General features: G+C 55.2%; 3 protein-coding genes across 7 annotated transcripts; 2 read left to right on the forward strand and 1 right to left on the reverse strand.

Annotated features, from left to right (window-relative positions):
• Positions 1-2,538: 2,538 nt before the first annotated feature.
• Positions 2,539-20,066, forward strand: FERMT3 (fermitin family member 3). 2 transcript variants are annotated; one of them, XM_032357161.1, is made up of 15 exons: positions 2,539-2,666; positions 3,145-3,396; positions 6,275-6,508; positions 6,708-6,827; positions 6,930-7,098; positions 7,348-7,450; positions 17,126-17,233; positions 17,391-17,525; positions 17,618-17,667; positions 17,770-17,894; positions 18,137-18,243; positions 18,325-18,573; positions 18,919-19,043; positions 19,253-19,394; positions 19,515-20,066. In XM_032357161.1, exons 2-15 carry the CDS (start codon positions 3,237-3,239, stop codon positions 19,692-19,694), a joined length of 2,007 nt encoding a protein of 668 aa, XP_032213052.1. In that variant the 5' UTR covers positions 2,539-2,666; positions 3,145-3,236; the 3' UTR covers positions 19,695-20,066. The 2 variants fall into 2 exon arrangements, with proteins under 2 accessions (XP_032213052.1, XP_032213053.1); XM_032357162.1 differs by having other exon boundaries at positions 3,224-3,396.
• On the reverse strand, positions 19,989-22,371 carry TRPT1 (tRNA phosphotransferase 1). 2 transcript variants are annotated; one of them, XM_032357173.1, is made up of 8 exons: positions 22,260-22,371; positions 21,802-21,885; positions 21,591-21,672; positions 20,978-21,147; positions 20,710-20,884; positions 20,453-20,509; positions 20,243-20,376; positions 19,989-20,144 (listed from the first exon to the last, which is right to left on the reverse strand). In XM_032357173.1, the coding sequence occupies exons 2-8, from the start codon at positions 21,874-21,876 to the stop codon at positions 20,064-20,066; spliced, it is 774 nt and encodes a 257-aa protein (XP_032213064.1). In that variant the 5' UTR covers positions 21,877-21,885; positions 22,260-22,371; the 3' UTR covers positions 19,989-20,063. The 2 variants fall into 2 exon arrangements, with proteins under 2 accessions (XP_032213064.1, XP_032213063.1); XM_032357172.1 differs by having other exon boundaries at positions 20,266-20,376; positions 22,260-22,346.
• Positions 22,338-25,154, forward strand: NUDT22 (nudix hydrolase 22). Of its 3 annotated transcripts, none has more exons than XM_032357166.1 (6): positions 22,338-22,387; positions 22,728-23,225; positions 23,533-23,631; positions 24,331-24,428; positions 24,560-24,653; positions 24,991-25,154. In XM_032357166.1, exons 2-6 carry the CDS (start codon positions 22,746-22,748, stop codon positions 25,090-25,092), a joined length of 873 nt encoding a protein of 290 aa, XP_032213057.1. In that variant the 5' UTR covers positions 22,338-22,387; positions 22,728-22,745; the 3' UTR covers positions 25,093-25,154. The 3 variants fall into 3 exon arrangements, with proteins under 3 accessions (XP_032213057.1, XP_032213056.1, XP_032213058.1); XM_032357165.1 differs by lacking the exon at positions 22,338-22,387 and adding an exon at positions 22,393-22,445; XM_032357167.1 differs by lacking the exon at positions 22,338-22,387 and adding an exon at positions 22,393-22,429.
• The last annotated feature ends 333 nt before the right edge of the window (positions 25,155-25,487 follow it).

Raw genomic sequence — 25,487 nt, forward strand, 5'->3', positions numbered from 1 at the left:
TCATGTCCTTGTAATTTTTTTTGCCAAGTGACCCTGAAGTACCTGTCCCACAGGGTAGTTAGAGCCTGAAGTGTGTGAGAGGTGGGAGTGTCCGCTGCCTGGCTGCTTTTCCAGGGAGGTGGGTCTGTGGGTCTGGGCGTGCCTCGGTCACTAGGTGGCACTGTCGCCCAACGAGCTGCTTAAAGGGAGCCTGGGGCCTTCCCTGCCCAGAGTGGCGCCAGCTCCAGAGGTCCAGGTCCACGTTCAGGTGCTTTCCCGCCCTGTCCATGCTTCACACTCTGCTCTCAGAACCAGAAACCAGCTAGATCAGGAACGCTGGGTCCCACCCCAGAACCAAAACTTTCCCATTGGTAGAGTCTTCAGACCTCTGTCTCCAGAGACCAGATCTGCCAGCGGCTCCAGTCTTAGTTTTTATTTTACTGTTATTATTATTTTTTAAGATTTTATTTATTTATTTGACAGAGATCGCAAGTAGGCAGAGAGGCAGGCGGGGGGTGGGGGGAAGCAGGCTCCCTACTGAGCAGAGAACCTGACAGGGGGTTTGATCCCAGGACCCTGGGATCATGACCCAAGCTGAAGGCAGAGGCTTTAACCCACTGAGCCCCCCAGGTGCCCCAACAGTCTTAGTTTTTAAAGAACTCCCTGCTCCTGAGGAGCCTGGGAGGCTCAGTCATTGGGTCGTCTGACTCGGTTTCAGCTCAGGTCATGATCACAGGGTCCTGGGATCAAGCCCTGGATGGGCTCTGTGCTCAGCAGAGAACCCGTTTGAGGATTCTCTCCCTCTGTGCACACAGGTTGTCTCTCTCAAATAAATCTTTTAAAAAAAAACCACTGCTCTCACTCTTAGCTCTTTGCTCAGAGGAGGCTCCTCTGCATCTGTCCTCAAATCCTGGTTCATCCTGCACCGGCTGCCTCCGCCGGGCAGCCTGAAGTTTAACCCTGGTGAGGTCAAAGTCCTGTACCTGACATGCTCTGGTGGGGTTACTGTCTGCCCTGGGCCCCTGTCTGTTGGCCCCACTGTCCCCAAAAAAGGTCAGTGATGACATGGCCAGGGCAGCCAGTGACTGGAAGGGCCCGAGAATGACTGTGAGGCTGTTGAGGACAGGCCCAGGTCCTGGCGGGACCTTGGGCTGCTGCCTGGATGATCACAGCCCTCAAGGAACCGCCGAGAGAGGCAGAAGAACATTAAACCCAGTCCAAATCCTCACTTATCCTGTCAACATTGCCCGACAGATGCAGCCCCAGTCTTCAGCTAGAGAAATCTCTGGAACCATCGAAGAGGTCCTAGAGACTGCCCAGTCTGTGGGCTGCAGTGTGTGGTGCCCAGCCAGTGGAGAAGTACCAAAGAAAACACTTCGATAAAGGATCGTTTGACAACCAAAAAAAATGCCTCCCTGCTCAACTGAAAGGTTTTTGATTACACTTGAACGTGGTTGCAGCAAGCGATTTCTACAGCCCTGGACTGGGGTGGGAGTGAGACTTCCTCATTTGCTCCAACAGCACAGCTTTCTGAGCTGGGAAGCTGCTGAGGCCAGCAGCCGCGGCACTTCCTGCCGCCTTGAGTTTGCATACGCTGGCCTTCCCCTGGGAATCTCCAGCAGGCCCCTTCCTCCCTCTGGGTGGCAAGTGCAGAAAGCCTCGTCTCCATGGGCGTTCTGCTGCTCCCTGGTTCTCCTGACACTCTTCTGGCTCTGTTCCCTCGGGCCCCAAACGGATTCTCTCTGGAAGGGCTCCCGTTCCCTCCGGGGGCCAGCAGCGAGCACCAGGCCTCTCTGCTCTACCAAAGCTGACCTCCCAGTGCCGGTGGTGGGACCCTCCAGAGTCACATTTGAGTAGGGACTTGACGGGAGTGACCTTTGGGGTACTCGGGGTGAGCCGGAATGTCACGTGGAGGGGCCGAGGGGAGGTGACAGGTTGGAAGCCTTGAACCCTGGAGGGGTAGGGCAAGAGGTTGTGGATGACCAGGGCCCCATTCCTGTTCAGCTGTTTCCCTGGGCAGCTTGAAGTTCTACATGTTTGGAAATTGAGGCCAGCACGGGGGACAGGAAAGACTTAAGGAAGTTGTTCCCTCCTGGTCTTCTTTAAGGATCTACTTCTTGGTGATAAGGGACCTACCCGACTGGAGCTCGCTTGAACTTCCAGCTTCCTGAATTACCTGGATCCCATGCTTCCCTGTGTGACATTCCCTCTTGACAGCACAGTGATGTGCTGTGACCCAAAGCCCCCCACCCTCCCACTTTGTGACAGGCTGGATTTGGGAGATGACTTCCTATAGGGGACAATGGGTGTAGAGAACCTGAGTTGGTGACTTTCCTGGTTTGAACCGAGCTGCTTCCCTCCAGAAGAGGGGACACTCGGTGCGGTGGTGGGCCCCTGGCCTGCTCTTCCCTTGCTTACTGTGCTCCCCAGGAACAAAGGTGGGGCCACGAACAGGAGCCCTTGGGGCACAGGAGCCCTTGGGGCGTGCTGTCAACTGGCTTCCTGCACCCAGCCTGCCCGCCCTGGGGAGGGGCTGAGCCCGCCCTCACGATAAGGACTGCCCTCCCTCGAAAAGAAAGCAAAGGGGGAAGAGTCCCTCAGTGAGCCGCAGGTGTTCAGGCTGAGGCCGGGAGTGGCTGACACTCCAAGCCGGCCCCACCTGCAGCCCCCAAACCCTTACAGGCAAGGTAAGCTGGGGCGGCGGCTAAAGGCGCAAGGACCCCGTTTCCTCACCCCCCTGCAGAGCCCTGCTGCTCAGCACGCCTCTGCCCATGCGGCAGCCCAGACTTCTTGGTGCCCCAGAGAGGCCTTGGTTGGCTTGGGATGTCAGGATCCGAGCTTTGGGCCAGGAGTGGGAGTATTTTCTGACTTGGGTCCCCCACCATTTCCAGGCCTCGGCAGCTGCCACTATCAACTCGGGGGTGACATGTGGGCTGGGGAAGCAGATGGAGGTTGTGCCAGGTTCTGGCATCAAGCCTGGTGATCTTGAGCGAGCCTCTTCTTACTTGTTCTGGGTCTCAGTCTTCCTGTCTGTAAGATGGGAGTGGGCTGGAAGCGCCGTGCGGCTAAACCACCGGTAACGGCGAGAGGCTCTGAGGCCTGTGTCTCGCGGCTGCCGTGACATCCTGGCCCGTGGGTGCGCTCTCTGCTTTCCTGCCTGTCCAGGTCACCAAACGCCACTTCTACTCAAACGTGGGCAGCCTCCGAGGCCCCAGCACCCTGCCTCCTTCCCCACCCTCTGCAGAGCCGCCGCAGCCATGGCGGGGATGAAGACGGCCACCGGGGACTACATCGACTCGTCCTGGGAGCTGCGGGTGTTTGTGGGAGAGGAGGACCCCGAGGCCGAGTCCGTCACCCTGCGGGTCACGGGAGAGTCGCACATCGGTGGGGTGCTCCTGAAGATCGTGGAGGAGATCAGTGAGTGTCTCATGGCCCCCGCTGCTGACCTCAGCGCCACGGGGCTGCTGTGACTGGGTCCGTGGGCACTTCCGGGCCGCCCGACTGTGCTGTGCTCGATAACCCCGCCACAGTGACTCAGGCACCCGCTTAATCATTTGGTTCCAAAAAAGACATTTCCCCAACTTCCCCTCCCTCTCCCGCAACCTTCCCTCCCTCCCTCCTGCTCCTGCCGGTTCTGCTAAGTCCCCAGGGATCAGCCACGGGCTGTTCACCCATGTCCCGGGCAGGAGGGGCCTGGCCCCAGGCGGAGGCAGAGGCTACATTTGAGGTCTCGGGGGACGCGGGGCCGGCTCCCATACCCTCTCCCCGGAGCGGAAGCCCTCCGCAGGCTGGTGACGGGCCTAGCCTGGGTGGGAAGGCCCTGCCCCCACAGGAAGTTACAGCAGGGCAGCCTGTGGTATCAGGCGTGGAGAAGAGCAGGGCTAGTGACACGGGGGCTTCTCATGCCCTTTCCCTGCCCGGGGGTCAGGGCTGCCCCTTCCCGGGAGGGCAGCAGGCCCACCCTGGTAGGCAGAGCCAGAAGGCAAGCCCACGATCATTTTAGTCCCTGGCTCCTGGGTCCTGGGCCACCTGCAGGAGGCAGGGGCAGAAAGGCTTCCTCATGGCTGGCCAACCCGCCACGTGCGGCCTGCGAGCCCAGTGGGCTGGCTTGTGGACGGACAGGTCCCGGGGCAACCCAGCCATGAGGCCGAGGTAGTGAAGGGGCTTCCAACAGGCAGGGCCCAAGGAGGCTGTGAAAGCAGAAGTGGGAAACAGAGGGTCCCTCAGGAGCCGGGGCATCAGGCCAAGCTGTAGACAGGCATGGACTGAGCCCGGGCAGAGGGGCTGAAGAGATAGGGCCCCAAGGGGAGATCTGGTTGGCTCTAGGGCAGGGGACACGAGCCATGCACAAGCCTAAATAAGGAGTCAGGCGGGCGGGCGGGCAGAGCTGATCCCCACACCTGCTGCTGGGTCCCCCCTGGTGGTAAGTCCCTTCAGCTCCTGTCCCCTGCAGTGAGGACATTGCCCCCACCCTTCCCAATCCCTCTCATTCCTGAGTGTATCAGATGTCCACTGAGGCTCCGTCAGGCCAGACCCCATGCCATGCCAGCCCCTGCCTTCCTGGAGTAAGGCCAGGTGGGTGAGACCCACCGTCCAGCTCCCAGCACGGGGCTGAATGGAGGCCTTGGCACCAGAGGCGAGAGCACAGGGCCTGGAGCCAGAGGGGGTGCACACAGCCGGGATGGGGAGACTCCCTAGCAGAGTCCCGAGAGGGGCTGCAGCACAGGGGGCAGGGGCAAGGTATGAAGTTGGAGCGCAGGGCATGTGCTCTGGGCTTTTCTGGGCATGACCAGAACAGGGGATGGGATGGCTGCCTTTAGGAGTTTAGACTGCTGGAGGCAGAAGCAACCCCTAAGGGTTTTCAGCCACTTACCTCTAGACAGGCCCCTCGGCTTAGGGGTGAGCTGGAGGCAGGGAGACAATCCTCCTATGCTGCGCGGTGTGGACAGACCGGAGGGTGGCTTTTGGAAGTGAGATGGGCATCGATGAAATGTGGGAGCTAACAGTGGAAGGGAGATTGCTCAGGCCTGGCGGGGAAGTCGGGTCGCCCTAGCCCCCAGATGTCCTGCGGAGGGGCCAGAGGGAGAAGAACCCCGGACCAGTGTCAGAAAGACCGAGTTTCACGCAGGCTTCAGGGGCTGAAAGTAGGAGTTACCGCATTTCTGTCCCGCAGGCAGGCACGTGGCTTGTAAGCGAGTGAAGCCAGTGGGTGTGTCCTTTCGCCCCTGGCCTGTGGGTTTCTGGCCCAGGGAAGGGCCTGGTCCCGAGATATGGTGTGTGGGGATGGAAGCAGGAAGATGAGGCCGTAGAGGCAGGAGCCCTGGGAAGAGGCCTGGGTCGGGGAGGAAGGGACTCCCAACCAGAGAAGGACAGGGACAGCCCGGGAAAGGGGCCGAGGAGGACAAGACAAGAGCCAGAGGTCAAGAGGAGATGGGGAAGGCGCCACAGGCCAGAACAGTGAGGACGGGTGGCTCCAAGGACTCTGCGAGGTGGGACAGATTGAGCCAGAGAATGTCTTGCCGTTGGCTGCTCTGGTGACAGGAGGGAGGAGGGGCGCAGGTGGAGACAGGGACAGAGCACTGGGTGGGAAGGGCTTCGCACACCCCAGAGGGCTGCCTCCGTCCACCCTTTGTCTTTGTGATCGCCACACACCAGCCCACCTAGACGGAGCCCTGTCATCTGTCACTAGCTGCGGGACAGGGAAAGTTCGAGGTTCAAACTGGATCCTCCCTCGCGGGCATTCACAGGCCTGAAGAGCGTGTCACCCACACCGGGGCAGGCGCGCTTCTGGGCCCACGGGCTTGGGAGGGTGACTCCTCACATCTCACAAACCACAAACCCGAGGCCCAGAGAGCGAGAGGCCTCGGCCAAGGGCACAGAATGTGTAACCCAGGAATGTTCGTGGAGGGCCTGCTGGGCCGGGCACAGTGCCAGGGCCCCAACAGAGCCTCGGCCTCCCAGGCTCCTGGAGCGCCGGCGAGAGGCCCGCCAGCCTGGAGTCACAAGCGCTGCTGTTCCAGGGCAGCCTGATGGGCCGGGGTGCATGAGGCGGAGGCAGGAAGATGGGGACACCTGGATCCTGGGGCCGGGGGGCTCCCTTGGAAAGTGATGTCACAAGTCAGCCCCACAGAACCAGCAGGGTGAGCTTGCAAAGAGCCATCCTGCCATGACCTCAGTCCCAGACCCCCAGCCAACCCAGCCTGGCCCCGTGTTGGCCTGGGCTGGTGCTCAGCTCCCCGGGGGGCCGGGCCCTCCATGGCTAATGCCCCCCCCCTTCTTCCCTGCGGCCCCACAGAGCGCAAGCAGGACTGGTCAGACCATGCTATTTGGTGGGAGCAGAAAAAGCAGTGGCTTCTGCAGACACACTGGACGCTGGACAAGTATGGCATCCTGGCCGATGCCCGCCTCTTCTTCGGGCCCCAGCACCGGCCCATCATCCTGCGGCTGCCGAACCGCCGGGCCCTGCGCCTGCGAGCCAGCTTCTCCCAGCCCCTCTTCCAGGCCGTGGCTGCCATCTGCCGCCTCCTCAGTGAGTCCCCTGCTGGTCCCCGCTCTTGCGCCCCGGCGAGGGTCCTGCCAGAGGGCAGGTGTTTCTGCCCTCCCAGTCAGGCTGTGGTCATGTGGTCCTCGCAGTCCTGTCCTCTGTCACGGCCCCAGAGTCCTGGGAGTGGGCAGGGAGGTTCTGGGGCAGGACCCCAGCCCCTGCTAAGGGGCCAGCTCCCCCGCAGGTATCCGGCACCCCGAGGAGCTATCTCTGCTCCGGGCTCCTGAGAAGAAGGAGAAGAAGAAGAAGGACAAGGAGCCGGAAGAGGAGTTGTATGACTTGACCAAGGTCGTCCTGGCTGGGGGTGAGCACAGGCTGGGCAGGTGGGGTGGGGTGGGGGCTGGGCGCTGGCGTCCTGAGGCGGGGCCTGGGGCTGGGGCCTGTCTAACCCTGTCCTGCACTCCAGGCGTGGCACCTGCCTTGTTCCGGGGGATGCCAGCCCACTTCTCGGACAGCGCCCAGACGGAAGCCTGCTACCACATGCTGAGCCGGCCACAGCCGCCGCCCGACCCCGCCTTGCTCCAGCGCCTGCCTCGGCCCAGCTCCCTGTTGGACAAGACCCAGCTCCACAGCAGGTGTGCAGCCGGCCGGCTCTGTGGCCTGGGGCTCGGTCCCCATGGGTCTGGGCTCCCACTGCCAGGGCCCCTGCCCTCCCCTGGATCCTTACCCCAGATCCCCACCTCCAGTTTCCAGGCCTGTCTTATGAGTCCGCTTTCCCTTCACCACAGCCGCCCCCCCCCAGCCCCCCTCCCCCTCCCAGGCCTCCCTCCCCGCCCAGCACTGCCTCTGCCGTGGCCCTGACTTCTGCCTGCTCTGTGGCCCAGGTGGCTGGACTCGTCGAGGTGCCTCATGCAGCAGGGGATCACAGCTGGGGACATGCTCTGGCTGCGCTTTAAGTACTACAGCTTCTTCGACCTGGATCCCAAGGTGGGCTGGGCCGGGGCTCAGGGCCGGGGGCTGGTGCAGTGAGACATGAGGACTTAGGGTCAGGGGTCTGGGCTCTGGGAACATGAGGGACTAGCAGGGTGTCTGTCCGTCCATCCACTGCCTCATCCACACCCCCGTCTGGGCAGTGTAGACAGTGGCGGGCGTCCCTAGGAAGCCTGTGCAGGTGGGAGGTGCCTGGCACCTGGACTCAGAGAAGGCTTCCAGGAAGGGGTGATGCTCTGATCTGCAGGTTTGCCCTGCATGCTCTCTGTCCCCCGCTCCCTTCTCTCCTGCTTCTTACTAGGCCACTTGTGACCCCCATGAACTTGGGGGGGTTCCAGATGCCCTGTCCAGACTCCCCCCGACTCTTCCTCCTGTTTCCACAGCCTGGCAAACCCAGAACGCCCTCCCCAGCCACCCTTACCCCTTAGCCCGTTATAGCTCCCACGCGTGTGATCTCAGGGCAGACCTTCTCCCCAGACCCTCCCTGGAGCGCTAGACTTGAGTGTCCAGGTGGCTCCGCTCCGTTGACGGGCCTAACAGGCACGTCAGACTTCTGCCTGAACCGGAAGTCGTGATTCCCAGCCTGCCCCACACATCCTCCACCTTTCGCAGGTTCTTTGCAAAAGCTTTCATGGATTCGTTACTTACGCCATTCTGGAGCCATTCTGGAGCCGGCTCCTTCCCTTTCACGGTCGGCCGCTTCCTCTCCTGGGGACTTTGTTGTTCCCTTCCCCAGCTCTCCTGCCTTACTTTGGTTTGAGTGGACTTCCTGATTCCATTTTATCTCTTTTATTTTAGTTTATTAGCTATACTTTAAAAAATGGTTTTGGTGGTTGCTAGAAGGGATTTAGTACACAGACTATTACCATCCGGAAATGCTCAAGGCTTCTTCCGGAGAAACTTACAAGATACTTGCATTTCCCGTCCCGGCCTGTACATGCTGGTTCTCACACACTTCAGTTCTGCCGCTGTCAAAGCCATCAAGACACTGTCATTCCTGCTGCTGTCATTATTCTTACAACAGCTATATTGAGAAATCATTCATATACCATATCTTCTGCCCATTTAAATGGACACCCTGATGGTTTTTAAGACATTCACAGACTTGGGCAACCATCAGCACCGTCCATTTTGAAATATTTTCATCACCCCGAAAAGAAAATCACACCCATCATTTATCCCTCACCCACTGAGCCCCAGACAACTCCTAATCTCCTTTCCGTCTCCATAGATTTGCCCATCCTGGACATTTCCTACAAAAGGGATCAGACAGTATGTCGCTTTTTGTGGCTGGTTTCTGTTTTCATGTTTTAGCATGGTTCCGTTTCATTCCTTTTTACTGCAAAGTGGAATTTCATTGTAGGAACAGACCACATTTTATTGATCCATTCAGAGATTAATAGACATTTGGCTCACCCCTCCCCCACCCACCCAACTACAGTTCGGCTATTATGAATAAGGCTCCTATGACTATTCATTCAGATACAAGTTTTGGGGTGGTCCTATCTTTTCATTTCTCTTGGTGTAGACCAAGGAATAGAACTGTCCAATCATTATCGCTATTACTTATGCTTTAACCCTTCAATCTCTCTCTTTTTTTTTAATTTTTGGTGGAACTTTTGTGATAACTGGAAATTCCCAGGCAATTGTAAGAAATAATACCCAGAAGGCGGCTGGTTGCTTCAGCTGGCAGAGCACAGGACCCTCACCCTCGCCGTCTCCTGTACTCTTTATTCCCCGGTGTAGATCCCCGTTTCCAGCTGCTCTCTTTTTCCGTCTGCCTGAGGGACTTTAACATTTCTTGTGGTGCTGTTCTACTGGTGATGATCCATTCAGCTTTTGTATGTCTGAATAAGTCATTATTTTGCCTTTGATTTTAAGACTTTTATTTTTAAAGATTTTATTTGTTTGACAGAGAGAGACACAGTAAAGAGGGAATGCAAGCAGGGGGAGTGGGGAGGGAGAAGCAGACTTCCTGCAGAGCAGTGAGCCCAATCCCAGGATGGGCTCCATCCCAGGACCCTAGGATCTTGACCCGAGCCAAGGGCAGACGCTTAATGACTGAACCACCCAGGTGCCCCTGATTTTGAGAGAGATTTTAACTCAGTGTAGAATTCTTGGGTGATGGTTTTGTTTCTTTGTTTCTTTCTTTCTTTTTTTTAAAGATTTTATTTATTTGACAGACAGAGAGAAATCACAAGTAGGCAGAGAGGCAGGCAGAGAGAGAGAGGGGAGGAAGCAGGCTCCCCTCGGAGCAGAGAGCCCGATGTGGGGCTCAATCCCAGGACCCTGGGATCATGACCCGAGCCAAAGGCAGAGGCTTTAACCCACTGAGCCACCCAGGCGCCCCGATGGTTTTGTTTCTTACGGTACTTTATTTATTTGTTTATTTATTTACTTATTTTTAAGATTTTATTTATTTATTTGAGAGAGAAGGCATGCAAGTGAGAGTACCCAAGTCAGGAGAGAGTGGCAAAGGGAAAGGGAGAAGCAGGCTCCCCACTGAGCAGGGAGCCTGACGAGGGTCTCGATCCCAGGACCCCTGGGATCATGACCTGAGCTGAAGGCAGAGGCTTCACTGCTTAACTGACTGAGCCACCCAGGCGCCCCATCACTGGTTTTAAACAGTGTGATTATCATACGCCTTGGTTCCCTTCAGGTTTTTCGTGCTTGGGGTTCAGTGAGCTTCTTGAATATGTGAGTTGATAATTTGTATCAAATTTGGAAAATTTGGGGTCATTGTTTTTTCAGGATTTTTTTTTCCCCTGCTCCCTCCCTTGATAGGATTCCGGTTATATGAACTACTAGACTGCTTCACTTCATCCCACAGCCCACTGATGCTCTGTTCCCTGTTCCTTTTTTTTGTGTTTTTTTTTTTTGAAGATTTTATTTATTTATCAGATAGAGATCACAAGTAGGCAGAGAGGCAGGCCTGGGTTGGCGGGGGGTGGGGGGGTGGGGGGAGGAGGCTCCCTGCTGAGCAGAGAGCCCGAAGTGGGGCTCGATCCCAGGGCGCTGGGCCGAAGGCAGAGGCTTTAACCCACTGAGCCACCCAGGCTCCTCTCTGTTCACTGTTTCTTTTTAGGTGATTTCTCCAGTCTTGTTTTTCTATGTTGCACTTGAGTAGGTCTCTTGCCCTATCTTCAGGTTTGCTAATCATTCTTCTTCCTTGTCGAATCTGCCATGGATATCATGCCTGTAAGTTTAATTGTGACCTTTTTTTTTAGTAGTTTCCATGACTCTCCCTAAAATGCTCCTGTCTCGCTACCTCCTTGAACACCCATGATGCTTTTGTAATAACTCTGCATGTTTTTATCTACTAATTCTGCCACTTGTGTCATTTCTAGATCTGTTTCTATAGACTCTCTCCTTGTTATGAGTTGTATTTTTCTGTTATTTTCATGCCTGACCATATTTTTCCTTTATTTGGGGGGGGTGTTTTATTTTATTGTGGTTTGTTGTTGTTGTTGTTTATTTTTCTTTTTGGGGGGATAAATTTTTATTTGTTTGTTTGTTTGTTTGTTTGTTTGAGAGAGACTATGAGCAGTGGAAGGGGCAGAAGGAGAAGCAGGCTTTCTACTGAGCAGGGAGCCTGATGCAGGGCTCAATCCCAGGACCCTGGGATCAGGACCTGAGCTGAAGGCAGACGCTTAACTGACTGAGCCACCCAGGCGCCCCTTGTTGTTTTTTTCTTTTTCTTTCTTCTTTTTGTGCCTGATCATTTTTTACTTAATGCCAGACAGACACTACAAATTTTATGTTCTTGGGTGCTAGATTTTTGGGGTTTTTTTTGGTAGTCCTTTAAGTATTTTTAAACCTTGTTTAGGGATGAAGTTAAACCACTTGGAGACTGTTTGATCCTTCCAAGGCTTGCCTTGAATGTTAATGAGGTGGGACAAAAACATCCTCTAATCTAGGGCTAATTTACCTCATTACTGAGGCATTGCCTTCAGAGAATTCTATCTAATGTACCATGCATCGTGAGGCTTCTCTAATCTGGCTTTTGGGAGTGTGAACCATTGCCACTCTTAGGTGAGCTCTGGTGAATGTTCCATCTGCTCCTTTCAAGTTTGTTTTGTTTTTGTTTTTGTTTTTCATCAGCCTTGTGTAGTTTCCTTACACACATACACTGATCAGTGCTTAAAGACTCAAGAGGAGCCCCCTAATGATTCCAGAGCCTTCTTTCTGTGCAGCTCTCTCCTCCACAGAACTCTGTCCTGTGAACTCTAGCTGCCTTGGACTCACCAAATGCTCAACAACATTTCTTCAACTTGGGGAATATGCTGGGCTGTATTTGGGGTCCCCCTCTTTGTGAAGCTCTCTCTAGGCAATGGGCTGGGCCAATCAGGATACACCATGTTTGTTTCCCTTCTGTCAGGGATCACTGTTCTGTATGGTCTCTTGTCCAATATCTACAATCTACTGGGTCATTGTTGCTCTCTTTTGGGGGTCTCTCTTGTAAGATACTTTCCATGTAGCTATGGCTTCTCTGGGGTCTTCACAGTGATGAAGTGGGAAGTTCCATTGCCAAGCCCCTCCAACATTGTATCCCAACCACAATACTCTTTTCAAACTGGTGGGTTGCTTTTTTTTTTTTTTAAGATTTTATTTATTTATTTGACAGAGAGAGGGGGATCACAAGTAGGCAGAGAGGCAGGCAGAGAGAGAAGGGTAAGCAGACTCCCCCCCAAGCAGAGAGCCCAATGCGGGACTTGATCCTAGGACCCTGAGATCATGACTGGAGCCGAAGGCAGAGGCTTAACCCACTGAGCCACCCAGGCACCATGGTGGATGGCTTTAGGATATCAGTCAGTGTTATCTTTGTCATGGAACCAACGAAGCTGGCACTCTAGACCCACAGCACAACTGTTGTCCTTGGACTACTCTTCCCTATTTCCTGAGCATCCCTCTGTTGGACTCCTTGGTTCCTGACTCTCATGTGTTCCTCTGTTGACTAACGCCTTCATTTGGATGAAACATTTATTTTAATAGCTTCCTGTAAAATGGTAAATGATTTGAAATCCTGCATGTCTGAAAAGGCCCCTGTTCTACCCTAACTCACACGATAGTTTGGCTAGGTATAGAATTCTAGGTTGGAGATATTTCCCTGGTAAATCTGAAGCCACCTTCCCATGGTGCTCTAGGTCCCGGTGGTTCTACTGAGGAATCTAATGCCATTTTGTTTTCAATCCTTCCATGTGAGACCCTTTTATTTTTTCTTGGAGAGGGAGGGGAGATACCAGAAGCTTTTAGTGTTCTTCTTATCTCCTGATGCATTAAAATCTCTCGATAATATGTCCTAGTATGAATCGGTCTTCCTTGATTGGTGTGCACACTTGCTGAGCCCTTCAGATGAGGAACTTGAGTCTTTCAGTTCTGGAGAAATGCCTTAAACAATCGTTTAAATCATTTCCTCCCACCACTTTTCTGTTCCTTTCTTATGGAACTCCGTAGATATTAGACCCCCTAGATTGCTTCTTCAAAGAAAAAAACATAGACATTTATCTTGTTTTTCTCATGTCTTTTTTTTTTTTTTTAAGATTTTTTAAAATTTTAAGTAATCTCTATACCCAGTGTGGAGCTCAAACCCACAATCCCAAGAACAAGAGTCCCATGCTCCACTGACTGAGCCATCCAGGTGCCCCTTGTCTTTCTCATTACTAAGTTTGTTGTCTTTTGTTTTACTTTCTGGAGTGGGCTTTGACTTATCTTTTTTTTTTTTTTAAGATTTTATTTATTTATTTGACAGAGAGGGAGAGAGGGAACACAAGCAGGGGGAGTGGGAGGGGGAGAAGCAGGTTTCCTGCCAATTAGGGAGCCTGATGCAGGCAGGGCTCGATCCCAGGACCCTGGGATCATGACCTGAGCCAAAGGCAGACATTTAACGACTGAGCCACCCAGGCGCCCTGACTAATCTTTCAAATGATCTATTGAATTTTTAATTTCTGCAACTGTATTTTTTTCAAGTTCTAAGAGCTCTTGTTTTTGGAGTATTCCTTTGTAAGGTTTTTTGTTTGTTAGGGTAACATACATTTAGAAAAATGTACAAATGTATCCAATACTTCAAGCAGCAAGATGTCACCTGCCCCCAGAAGCCCCTTTCATACCCCTTCTGGTCAGTATCTCCCTGGGAGGAAGCACTAATGTTGATTCTAACACCATAGATCTTTGAGCCTGTGTTTGAAATCTACATATGTGAAATCACACAGTCTGTACTCTCTTGCATCTGGCCTTTTTCACTTGGCATTATGCTCATATGATTCATGCACAGTGCATACTATTGTAGCTTATTTCTTCTCATTGGTGTGTGACATTCCCTTATGTCAATATACCATAATTAATTTTCCATTCTACTGATGGGCATTGCACAGTTTCCAGATTGGGACTGTTATGAATAAAGATGCTATGAACATTCCAGTAATGTCTTTGGTGAATATATGTACACATTTCTGTAGCATATGTGCCCAGAGGTGGAATTGCTAGATTAAGGGGCAGCTTTGGTTTAACTGTAGCAGACAGCTGTTAAGCAGCTTTCCGAAGTGGTTGTACCAGGTTATAGCACCCATCAGCAGGGTCCAAAAAGTTTGCTTTTTCCACAATTTCACTGATGTGGCACTGGCGTTTCCATGGTAGACATTCTGATAGTTGTGTAATGGTGTCTTACATGGTTTTTTATTTGTTGTTGTTGTTGTTGTTGTTTTTAAGATTTTTATTTATTTGACAGAGAGAGAGAAATCACAAATAGGCAGAGAGGGAAGCAGAGAGAGAGAGGGGAGGAAGCAGGCTCCCTGCGGAGCAGAGAGCCCTATGCGGGGCTCGATCCCAGGACCTGAGATCATGACCTGAGCCGAAGGCAGAGGCTTTAACCCACTGAGCCACCCAGGCGCCCCTGTTTTTTTTTTTTTTTTTTTTTTTTAACAGCTTTACTTAGATATAACTTGCCTACCATAAAAATCACTCATCATAAGCATTCAGTTTGATTACGTTCGGTAAATTTATACACTGGGTAGCCATCACCGCAATCAAGTTTTAGAACATTTCATCACCCCAGAAGGTTCTCTACTGCCCATTTGCAATCATTCCTCCTCCCACACCTCACCCCAGACATCACTGACATGCTTTCCATGTGGCTTTCACAGTTCCCTGATGACTAATCAAGTTAAGCCCTTTCTCATTGGGCTACTGGCCATTTGAAGATCCTCTTTGGTGACGTTTTTGCTCAACTTCTTTGCCAATTTTTAATATTGAGTTGCTTGTCTTTCATACTGCTTCGTAGGAGTTCTTTATATATTCTATATATGGGTAGTACTTTGTCAGAGAAATATGTGATTATAGTTTCCCCCTGTACTTTGCCTTTTCATTCTCTTGATGGTTTATTTTGATAAAAAGAAGTTCCTAATTGTAATACAATCTGTCTTCTATTTTTAAATATTTTTTTTCTTTTATGATGAATATCTTTTGGGTCCTGTTTAAAAACAAATCTTTTTTGTTCCAAGGTCACAAATAGGTAGACCTACTTTTCTCTAAAAGCTTTGTTGTTTTAACTTTCATGTTTAGATCTGCAATCCAGCTGGAGCTGATATTTTTATGTGGTGTGAGGTAGGGGAACAAAACAATTAAAAAAAAAATACGGGTATCCAATAGACCCAGTATCATTTACTGAAAACGGAATCCTGTCCCAGTGACTGCAGGGTCACCTTTGTTGTAGGTCAGGTGAACGTAAGAGTGGGTCCCTGACTCTCTGGTTCCCTTCATCAATTTGTCTCTCTTTACCAATGCCATGCAACCTAAAATTCTGTATCTTTATAATTATGTTCTTTTTTTTTTTTTTTTAACACAGCATCACGTTTTTGTGCTCTGAGTACAGCATTTCGTCTTTCTAAGGATTCTGCCTGGTTGAAATTTTCTTCCTCTCCCTACTGTCTTGGTTCCCTCCAAGCTCTTGTCCTGTCTCTGTAGTTCCTGCCATAGCTGTCCTTAGCCTGGGGTGATCCCTGCCTGCCCTTTCATATTGAGAGGCAGGGCTGTAGGAACCCATAGAAGCCCCCCCAGTGGATGAAAAGGGCTTAGCACTTTGGGGGCTCCCTGGGGGTGCTGGGGTAGGCCTGTCATCACCATTCCTTGGGGGAGCTTTCTCTTTGGCTCATCAGTTTCTCAGCAGTGAACCCTCCGATCTCCTGACTGGGAATGGAAGGCTCATTGTCAAAGTCTTGGGTGCCAAGTAGGGAAGGGCTGGGGATATCCCACCTTTCAGGATGTCAACCTTTCTCTTGGTACATCTGTTTGTTTGTTTGTTTAATGCATTACTTTTATTTTTTAAAAGATTTTATTTATTTATTTATTTGACAGAGAGATTTTTAAAAAATATTTTATTTATTTATTTGACACACAGAGATCACAAGTAGGCAGAGAAGCAGGCAGAGAGAGACAGAGGAAGCAGGTTCCCTGCTGAGCAGAGAGCCGGATGCAGGGCTTGATCCCAGGACCCTGGGATCATGACCTGAGCCGGAGGCAGAGGCTTCAACCCACTGAGCCATCCAGGCACCCTGGTGCATCTGTTTTAAGCACAGCAGCCCCTAATCCAGGCAGGTCTAGAAAACCAAATGTAGGGGTGCCTCTGGCTCACCATCTCCAGAGAGTAAATCTCTGGCTTCTGCCATGCCTGGCTGTCACTTGGCTGCAAGGAGTGGGGAACACTGGAGGGGGGGAACACCTGCTCCTTTTATACACCTTCTAGAATCATTTCAGCCCGCCCTCATCCCTCAGCCAGAGGAGCCCTGTCCGGAGCCTGCCAATGGCTACCACGCACACTGGATGCCTTTGTCCATGTCCGTGTTCTTCTTGCTGTTTGTTTCCTGCCTATTTTCAAAACTCATTCATGCCTTTTCTACAGAACAAAAGAGGGGAAAGACCAAGAGATCCCAACTCTCTCCCACTGTAATTCAGTTCCCATTCATGTTTCTGCTTTCCCTTTGCCAAAACCTTGTCAGCGGGTCGTTCAGCTCTTTTCTTTGTCCTTTTGGATTTACTCTTTTTATGCCTTTGCATAAACCGGTGTGTGGTTGGTTTCAGGGGGCGCATAGGCGTGGACTTCTGTGGGTAACTGGGATCCCCCTTTGAGCTTTGCACTCCCTGTTCCTTCTTTCTGGAATGTTCTTCCTATCACTCTCCCATTAAGTGGCCCATTGCCATCCTCAGGTCTCAGGGCAGGCTGTCACCTCCTCAAAGAAGACTTCCTAGAATGCTTCTTCATGTGGAGTAGTTCCCTGTACCCCAATTCCATTCTCTCTCTTCGCCCTCCTCCTTGGGGTTGTCCTTGCCTGAGAGCATGAGTGAATGGCGCCATGGAAGCTATTTTCTTTATTGCTCTTATCACAATCTTGAATCATCTTACTTATAAGGTTGATTTGTTTATTCAGTCCCCCTTCTGCCCCCACAGGCACACAGTAAACACACAGTCAACTGTGCAAGAAGTCTTACAGGGAAAAAGGTATCACTTGCCTGGTCAGGCCTTAAGGCTGGCATTGGGGTCCGCTGCCCACGTGGGCCCACGAGCTGAGCATGCCACTGTGCAAAGGCAGGGCTGGTAGCTGAGGCTCACAGGGTCCAGGTACACAGTGATCGGGGCAGTTGGATCCCAACCGAACCCAGCCTCCCCCACCCCCGCTGCAGACAGATCCGGTGCGGCTGACCCAGCTGTACGAGCAGGCTCGGTGGGATGTGCTGCTGGAGGAGACCGACTGCACTGAGGAGGAAATGATGGTGTTCGCAGCCCTGCAGGTGTCCGGTGGGCGGGGGGAGCCGGGGCGGGGTAGGGCGCTCGCCGGGCCCAGGGCAGGGAGGGTCTTCCGAGGTGGGGGGACCCATCTCTGGGAAGCCCCACTTGGGACACTGTGGGCCGCCCACTCAGCCCTCCCTGGCTGCGTGCCCCACCCAGTACCACATCAACAAGCTGTCCCAGAGCGGGGAGGTGGGAGAACCGACTGGCACAGACCCGGGGCTGGACGACCTGGACGCGGCCCTGAACAACCTGGAGGTGAAGCTGGAAGGGTCGGCAGCCACAGATGTGCTGGTGAGGAGGGGCTCTGGTCAGGGCTTGAGTTTGGGGTCAGGGTCAAGGGCGAGGACATGATGATCCCCCTCTGACTCTTCGGGTCTCCGCAGGACAACCTTACCACCATCCCCGAGCTCAAGGACTATCTCCGGATCTTCCGGTGAGTTTGGGCCCAAAGTCGGCAGCCCTGCCGGAGGGGCCCAGTGTGGAGAGCCCAGGAGGGAGGGAGGCAGCCGTCACCAGCCTCCTGCCTCACCCTCAGGCCCCGGAAGCTGACCCTAAAGGGGTACCGCCAGCACTGGGTCGTGTTCAAGGAGACCACCCTGTCCTACTACAAGAGCCAGGATGAGGCCCCGGGGGACCCCATCCAGCAGCTCAACCTCAAGGGTGAGTGAGGGTGGCCTGCCCAGGACGGGGACAAGGGCAGGAGCTGGCTCAGCGGCCACCTGGCCCACCTGTGGGCTGGGGACTTGAAAGTTCTCACCTCAGTTTCCCCCTGGGGGCGGGAGAAGACACCGTCCGCCCTCACGTGTTCTGCCGGGCTCTGTTCGCCCGGGGACCTCTCAGGCAGGGCTCCCCACTGCCTCCACCCCGGCCAGGCTCCCACCTGCCCCTTCATCTCCCTCTAGGCTGCGAGGTGGTCCCTGACGTCAACATCTCAGGCCAGAAGTTCTGCATCAAACTCCTCGTCCCCTCCCCTGAGGGCATGAGTGAGGTCTACCTGCGGTGCCAGGATGTACGTCCGGGCCGGGCCGGGCTGAGGCTGGTGCGGGGAGGGGGCCGGGGGCCGAACCACAGCCTGTTCCTCACACCACAGGAGAAGCAGTACGCCCACTGGATGGCCGGCTGCCGACTGGCGTCCAAGGGCCGCACCATGGCGGACAGCAGCTACCCCAGTGAAGTGCAGGCCATCCTGGCCTTCCTCAGCCTGCAGCGGACGGGCGGCGGGGGCTCAGGCGGCCGGGGCTCGGGCGGCCACCCGCAGGGCCCTGACGCCGCTGCTGAGGGCCTCAACCCCTACGGCCTTGTCGCCCCCCGCTTCCAGCGAAAGTTCAAGGCCAAGCAGGTGCCAGCCAGAGGAAGTGGGTGGTGGGAATGACCGCAGCAATTCCCTGGCCACCCGTGGCCCCTGGGTCCTCTCAGAGCCTTCCTTTGAAAAGGCCCGTGCTCACTCATTCTTTCCCCTACCCGTGTCCTTGACATTGAACAGGCCGGTCCCCACCCTCTGGGATGGGTCGCGGTGCAGCTGCCCACATCCACCCCAGGGCCTGGCTCAGCTCCTATCTGCTGAGCCCTGAGAGGGTGCTCGGTGGCCCCACCCCTGCTCCCGGCTCAGCATCCAGTCTCTCCAGTGGGGACATGCAGGGGGTCTCAGGGACGTTGATGGCCACTCACTGGTGTGGTCCCGCAGCTCACCCCACGGATCCTGGAAGCCCACCAGAACGTGGCACAGCTTTCACTGTCCGAGGCCCAGCTGCGTTTCATCCAGGCCTGGCAGTCCCTGCCTGACTTCGGCATCTCCTACATCGTGGTCAGGTATGGGCCCCGCCCCTGCCCGCCGTGCCTTCCCCGGCTGCCTGCTGTGGCACCCCGAAGCCTCCCTTCCTGCCCTCTGTGGGTGCTGTGTGGGCGCCCCCGCCATCCTGTGCCCCTTCAGCAAATGCCAGAGTGAGAGATCAGGCCAGGAGGGTGGGAGCCCCAGCTCGTTGCTCTGGCTCACACTCTCTCCCGCCCCCGGAGACCAGGTTCAAGGGCAGCAGGAAGGATGAGATCCTGGGCATCGCCAACAACAGACTGATCCGCATTGACTTGGCCGTGGGCGACGTCGTCAAGACCTGGCGCTTCAGCAACATGCGCCAGTGGAATGTCAACTGGGACATCCGGCAGGTGGGCCAGGGGTGGGGGGAGGGGGGCCTTCAGGGGCAGGGGCAGGCCCAGCCAGGGCAGGACAGGGGAGCTGCTCTCCTCCCCCTCCCCCACCAGCCCATCCCTCTGCCCACACTGCAGGTGGCCATCGAGTTTGATGAGCACATCAATGTGGCCTTCAGCTGCGTATCAGCCAGCTGCCGAATCGTGCACGAATACATCGGGGGCTACATTTTCCTGTCCACGCGGGAACGGGCCCGCGGGGAAGAGCTGGACGAGGACCTCTTCTTACAGCTCACGGGAGGCCATGAGGCCTTCTGAGGTCTGTCTTATCGCCCCCACTTTGCTCACTACCTGCTCTGGCCACGCCTAAGCCCACACCCTCTCCAGACATGCCCCGAGCTGGGCACATTCACCTGCTGTCACTGGCTTCGCGCAGACAGGGACCTAACCGGGCCAGACTCTGCCATCCCCCAGGCTAAGAAGGGTGGGTTATGAGCTCACACAATGCTCACCTTTCCCTTGTCCGAGTGGCCGGGACCAGTACCGCTGACCCAGCTGGGCTCTCCGAACACATGAGGAAGACTGGCTGTAGCTACAGGGTGATGATAATTCATGGTTTCAAACGGGAGCTTTTTTTTTTTTTTAATCTTTTTACATTTTAAAAAAAATAAATATTTTATTGTTGGGTCATCCTGCTTCCTCTGGAGCTGTGCTTGGGGCCACTCTGATACTCTGTCTCTTCATTACCAGCCAAGGAAAGGGACTTTCCTGAGAAAGAAACAAGATCTTAGGGAAAGGGAGACCGAAGTCAGCCTGGGCTGGGAGCTGAGAGGGAGGAGAAGGCAGAGGGCACAGGCTCCATGTACAGGAGAATGGTGGTGGTTCTCACGGGTAGGGCGAAGCTGCAGGGCCTCCTTGAAGTACTTGGGAAGCAGGAAGCCATCAGCATTCCCCGGGGTGAGGATCACTCCATTGGCAGAGCGGAAAAAGGGGATTCCATCTGCAGACAAAGCCAGAGGTGTGACTCCTGCCCTATCTGAAAGCCCTGGGGAAGTCCCTGCTGTGTCCAGGCTCACCTGCCAAGGCCCGGGGCCCGTCAATGAACACGGCCACTTCACAATTTGGCCGCATGCCTGTAGAGACAATTGGAGCTGGGGCCTGAAGCATTTGGGGGCCCGTTATCAAACCTGGGCAGGCTCAGTGTGGGGAGGTCCTGGGATCAGGGGCAGGGATGGGGCTACCGCAGCATGCAGAGCACGGAGTGGCCTTGGACAAGAGAAGTTATGATCCTTGGAGAGAGAGCCGATAAAGACAGCTGGGGAGGGCTACTGACCACTGATGACACCAGGGTCCCCAGGCAGTCCCGGAGCCAGGTGGATATGTGTCCTTCCCCGGCAGGATAGGCCGTTGAGCAGGATGGATGGCCAGTGCTGCCAGAATGTGCCATGGACGAGCCTCAGGGGCAGGGCCTGTGGGGTCTCCAGGGGCATCAGCTCCAACTCCGGTACCTGGGATGGTTGGGGGAATGCATGGCAGTGAGCCCCCCACACACACGGGCAGGGGTCCTACCTGGCTCTCCCACTGGTTCCCTTAGAGCCCACCTGCAAGGAGTGACCCTGATTGGCCCGGATGAGAGGGCCTGTGCCGGGGTCCCCTGGCTGCAGGGCAAACCGCTGCTTCTCGTTGGTGTCCACGACTCGCTGCACATCTTCAGTCGAGAAGCCGTGGAACTGGGGTAGCTGCAGGAGGGTACCCAGGGGCACGAAGCCATCTGTGGGCAGGCAGGGAGCTTGGGAGCTGACCTAGTCCTGGCCTGGGCCAGAGTTAAGAGCGGGAGCCAGAGGAAACCAGAATAGGGCCTGGGCTCGGGCCAGGGTGGTGGGGGGCAGGTCACAGGGGTTTTATCTGTGAGAGTCTCCCCTTTCTGGGCCTCAGTTTCCTCAACTTCCATAGGAATAGGACCTGCCTTCGGGAGGGTCACAAAGATAAGGTACCCCTGTTTTAGCACAGTACCCTGACCAGAATGGATGCTCAGTAAACACCAGTTACCTCAACAGGCAGGCTCCTGGGCTCTGGGCCTCAGTGCTCCCTGTACATGGAGGAGATGGGCCCTCTGTGCAGTCCCCACAGGGCCACAGGGTAGGGCAGTCACAGATAAGCTCACACTGCTCCCTCACTTCCAACCACTCACCTCAGTCCCCAAGACTTACTTACCAGCCCTCATGGGAAGCCCCAGCTTCAGGGCCCCGTGTCGCAGCACGTAGGAGAGAGCCTTGGACAGCTGCACATCTTGGTCCTGTAAGAGCCAAAAGGTGGCCCCAGCTCCACTCCCACCCGTCCAGCATATTCCGGGGAGCCAGGGCACCAAGTCCTCCTCCTTTACCCTCCCACCAAGAAAGTGGGGGTGAGGGTGGCGTGGGCGCACCTGTCCCCGGGGTCTGTGAGCCCTTCTACCCCTGGATCCTGTGGTTTCCTGCCTCCTTCCGCCACGGGAGTTCATGGCAAAGTCCTGCGAGGAACAGTGATAATATGGGGACTCTTAAGGACCCTCTCATGTCCCCGTCCTGCCCAGCAAGTCACAGAGCCTCAGCATGTAAGACCTGGGAGGGGGGTATTCTGCTCATTATATTCACTTCCCACCCCAAACTTCCTGGTGCAGATAGGGAAACTGAGGCCAGCAAGCAAGATTTGCCCAAGGTCACACCGTGCCCGCCACGGATCCCCGGTAAGCCGAGCCCCCCGCCCTCCAGGCTCGCGGGCTGCCCCTTAAAGTGGGCCTCAGGAGGCGGCCCGGCGTCTAGGCTAACCGGGCGGAAGCGTCAGGGCCGGCGAAGACAGACTGAATTAGCGGGTGGGAACAGACACAAGCCAGCTCGGCCTCACCAACTCCGAGGCATCGCAGCGACCCCGCCGGCCTAGGCGCAGCAACCCGCCAATGAGAAGCCGGGGAGGAAGGGGAAGGGCACTTCCGCTTCGGGAAAAGGGGCGGAGCCTGTGGGCCGCGCAGTTCGGTGAGTGCTGCTGGAGGCTTGCGCTTCCGGATCCTGCGAGGGGTCTGGCGCACCAGGGGTTGGTGGGAGGACCCTGGGATTGGGAGAAATGGGGATAAATGGGTGACTGGACTCAGGACCTCTGGGTGGTAGAGATGCACGGGAGTCCTAGGGATGTCAGGCAGCAGGAATCTCGGGGCTCTTGCTGGGATAAGACACTCTCCTGCCCAGGGAGAGGTCAGAGGGGATCAGAAGGGCTGGGGGAACCCTAAGGAGGTCTGTGGCCCAGGGGGCCAGCTGCTTGGCTCAAGGATCGCTGTGGGGCTGTCGGGGTGACAGTCCCGGCTGTGTCCTCCCCCAGAGTGGCCCTGTCCAGATCATGGACCCTGAGGTGTCTTTGCTGCTGCGGTGCCCCCCAGGTGGGCTGCCAGAGGAGCAGGTACGGGCTGAGCTGAGCCCAGACCATGACCGTCGCCCACTGCCAGGAGGGGACGAAGCCATCGCTGCCATCTGGGAGAGCCGGCTACAGGCTCAGCCCTGGCTCTTTGATGCCCCCAAATTCCGTCTGCACTCCGCCATCTTGGCCCCCACTGGCTCACAGGGACCACAACTGCTCCTGCGCCTGGGCCTGACTTCCTACCGAGACTTCCTGGGCACTAACTGGGCTGGCTCAGCGGGGCAGCTGCAACAACAGGGCGCTACTGACTGGGGTGACAAGCAAGCCTACCTGGCAGACCCGCTGGGGGTTGGTGCCATGCTGATCACAGCAGATGACTTCTTTGTCTTCCTGCGTCGCTCTCGGCAGGTGGCAGAAGCACCTGGGCTGGTGGATGTGCCCGGGGGGCACCCTGAGCCTCAGGTGAGATGCCAGGCTGGGTGCAAAGGCACAAAGACACAAAAGGCTTTGTTTTCCTCATCCCTTTAGGGGGGAGGGTGACCTGGTGCTTATCTGGGTGGGAAACTAGGGGATGATGGGGGGCATGGGGTGAGGGGTGGGGAACAGAGGACTAGCTGGATCTCTGGTTATCCATATGGAAATGTGGGCCTGGGTCAAGGGATCACCAAGATTCTTACTCTGTGCATAGCCAGGCCCTAAGGGCCAGCAAATATGGGGGAGGCAGGGAGGGAACAGAAGAAGAACAGGGGCTGAGCCTGACCTTTCCCAGGCCGTGTGCCCTGGTGACAGTCCCCTGCACAAGAACCTCCCTGGGGAGCTGGTGGTGCATGAGCTCTTCTCCAGCGTCCTCCAGGAGATCTGTGACGAGGTGAGTGGAGGGTGGCCCAGACAGGCGGGCAAGAAGGGAGGGGGTAGAACATGCCAGAATTCCCCAGGTTAGGGCTGGCAGGGTCTGCAGGCATCTGGCCTTGGGGGAAGAGCTTGGCTTTGCAGTGAGGCACAAGTGGAGTGGAATTCTAGCCCTCGTATCTGTGTGCCTCAAGCTCCTCTTCTTTAAAATGGGAACAAGAGGGGCGCTTGGGTGGCATAGTTGGTTAAGCATCTGCCTTTGGCTCAGATCATGATCCCAGGGTCCTGGGATCGAGCCCTGTGTTGGGCTCCCTGTCCAGTGGGGAATCTGCTTCTCCCTCTGCCGTTCTGCTCTCACTCTCTCTCAAGTAAATAAAACCTTAAATTTTTTTTTTAAAAATGGAAAGAAAAGGAACAATGATAAATGTCTTGCTTACTCCACTCCCCCACCCCACCCCACCCCTGTGCCGTGTGTTGAAAAGAGGAGTTAATGAGAGTCCCAGTTACTCCTGACTTCCCTTGGGTGACCCTGGGCAAACTGTTTAGTTTCTTGAGTTCTCCTTTCCCATCTGTAATATGAACATGCCTAAGATCTGACATTTTGTGATTCTGGGCACTTGAACTACTAACTGTAAAATGCTGTACAAGGATAATGTTCTTCATTGAGACGGGCAGGGATGTGGGCAGTGGGCACTGACGGGTGGACCCCCTGTCCCAGGTGAACGTGCCACTGTCCACTCTGAGCCAGCCACTGCTGTTGGGCATTGCCCGCAATGAGACCAGTGCCGGCCGCGCCAGTGCTGAGTTCTATGTCCAGTGAGTGGATTCTGGGGTTCAGGGTTCTGGGGTAGGTGGGTGGTCCAGGGGAATGGCTGAGGCAGCTGGGGTTTCCCAGGGACCCTCCAGGGCCTGGACACTCCCCAAGCCACCCTCCTGTCCTTTTCCAGGTGCAGCCTGACTTCTGAGCAGGTGAAGAAGTACTACATGGGTGGGGGAGCTGAGGCCCACGAGTCTACGGGAATCATCTTTGTGGAGACACAGGTGTGAAATGGCAAAGTGTGTCCTGCTTGGACAAAGAGCTGGTGTTGGGCTTGGCACAGGCCAGGTGATACATGTCTGTTTCCCGGGGGCTGGGTCAGATGGGGCTGCGAAATCTCTTAGAGCTTTCCTCCAGAGCCAGAAGGCCTCTTTGGGGATGCCCTCAGTCCAAGAGAGGGCCAGGAACCTCTTCAGCCTCCTTAACATGTCTCCCTAGAGATGGTGAAGTCTCCCCAGAGATGGTGAAGTGCAGAGGGTTCTGAGGCTTAGAAATGCTGGGGCACAGCTCCCACAAGAGACCTGAGGGCTGGATGTTGGGGGTCTTACTCTCTCCCCACAGAGGGTACGGAGGTTGCAGGAGACCGAAATATGGACTGAGCTCTGCCCGTCGGCTAAAGGTGCTATCTTCCTCTACAACCAAGTCCGGGGAAGTCCCACCTGAGTCGCCCGAGGGTCCCCAACCCTAGCACGACTTGGAAGATAATAAAGGGCTTTATTCTTGGATTCCATTGGCATCTGCTGTTTCTGTGAGACAGAGATAGACCGCTGGGAGAGACCTGGGTGGCTGCGAGGCAGGACGAGCGTTGGGAAACAACAAAAACCCAGCCTCCGTTCTCCCTCTGCAAACTAGAATGAGGACGAAGCCCCCTTGCCAGGCCTTGGTGAGGGTCCGGGCCTCCTATGGGGTGGAAGCTGCTTTACGAAAGCCGTCTTGCTGCAGAGCAGAGTAACAGCCATATTCCCGGGACAGAGCAACGGAAGCGGGGTCGGAGGCCCTAGCGAGGGGAGGCAACGTCCCTCCCGCTTCGCCAACCCGCGCCCGTTGTCTTTCCGCAG

Source organism: Mustela erminea, chromosome 9 (genome assembly GCF_009829155.1).
Source record: "Mustela erminea isolate mMusErm1 chromosome 9, mMusErm1.Pri, whole genome shotgun sequence".
Classification (NCBI taxonomy): Eukaryota; Metazoa; Chordata; class Mammalia; order Carnivora; family Mustelidae; genus Mustela; species Mustela erminea.

Bases quoted from the DNA above. Each gene is read 5' to 3' on its own strand.
- FERMT3 (XM_032357161.1), top strand. From the start codon at position 3,237: ATGGCGGGGATGAAGACGGCCACCGGGGACTACATCGACTCGTCCTGG. The intron at 7,099-7,347 runs GTGTGCAGCCGG...TCTGTGGCCCAG, and splicing joins AAGACCCAGCTCCACAGCAG to GTGGCTGGACTCGTCGAGGT. The intron at 19,044-19,252 runs GTATGGGCCCCG...CCCGGAGACCAG, and splicing joins ATCTCCTACATCGTGGTCAG to GTTCAAGGGCAGCAGGAAGG.
- TRPT1 (XM_032357173.1), bottom strand. From the start codon at position 21,876: ATGAACTCCCGTGGCGGAAGGAGGCAGGAAACCACAGGATCCAGGGGT. The intron at 20,510-20,709 runs GTCAGTAGCCCT...TTGTCTCTACAG, and splicing joins GGACCCTGGTGTCATCAGTG to GCATGCGGCCAAATTGTGAA. The intron at 20,145-20,242 runs GTACATGGAGCC...TTTCTTTCTCAG, and splicing joins AGAACCACCACCATTCTCCT to GAAAGTCCCTTTCCTTGGCT.
- NUDT22 (XM_032357166.1), top strand. From the start codon at position 22,746: ATGGACCCTGAGGTGTCTTTGCTGCTGCGGTGCCCCCCAGGTGGGCTG. The intron at 23,632-24,330 runs GTGAGTGGAGGG...CCCCTGTCCCAG, and splicing joins TCCAGGAGATCTGTGACGAG to GTGAACGTGCCACTGTCCAC. The intron at 24,654-24,990 runs GTGTGAAATGGC...CTCTCCCCACAG, and splicing joins TCATCTTTGTGGAGACACAG to AGGGTACGGAGGTTGCAGGA.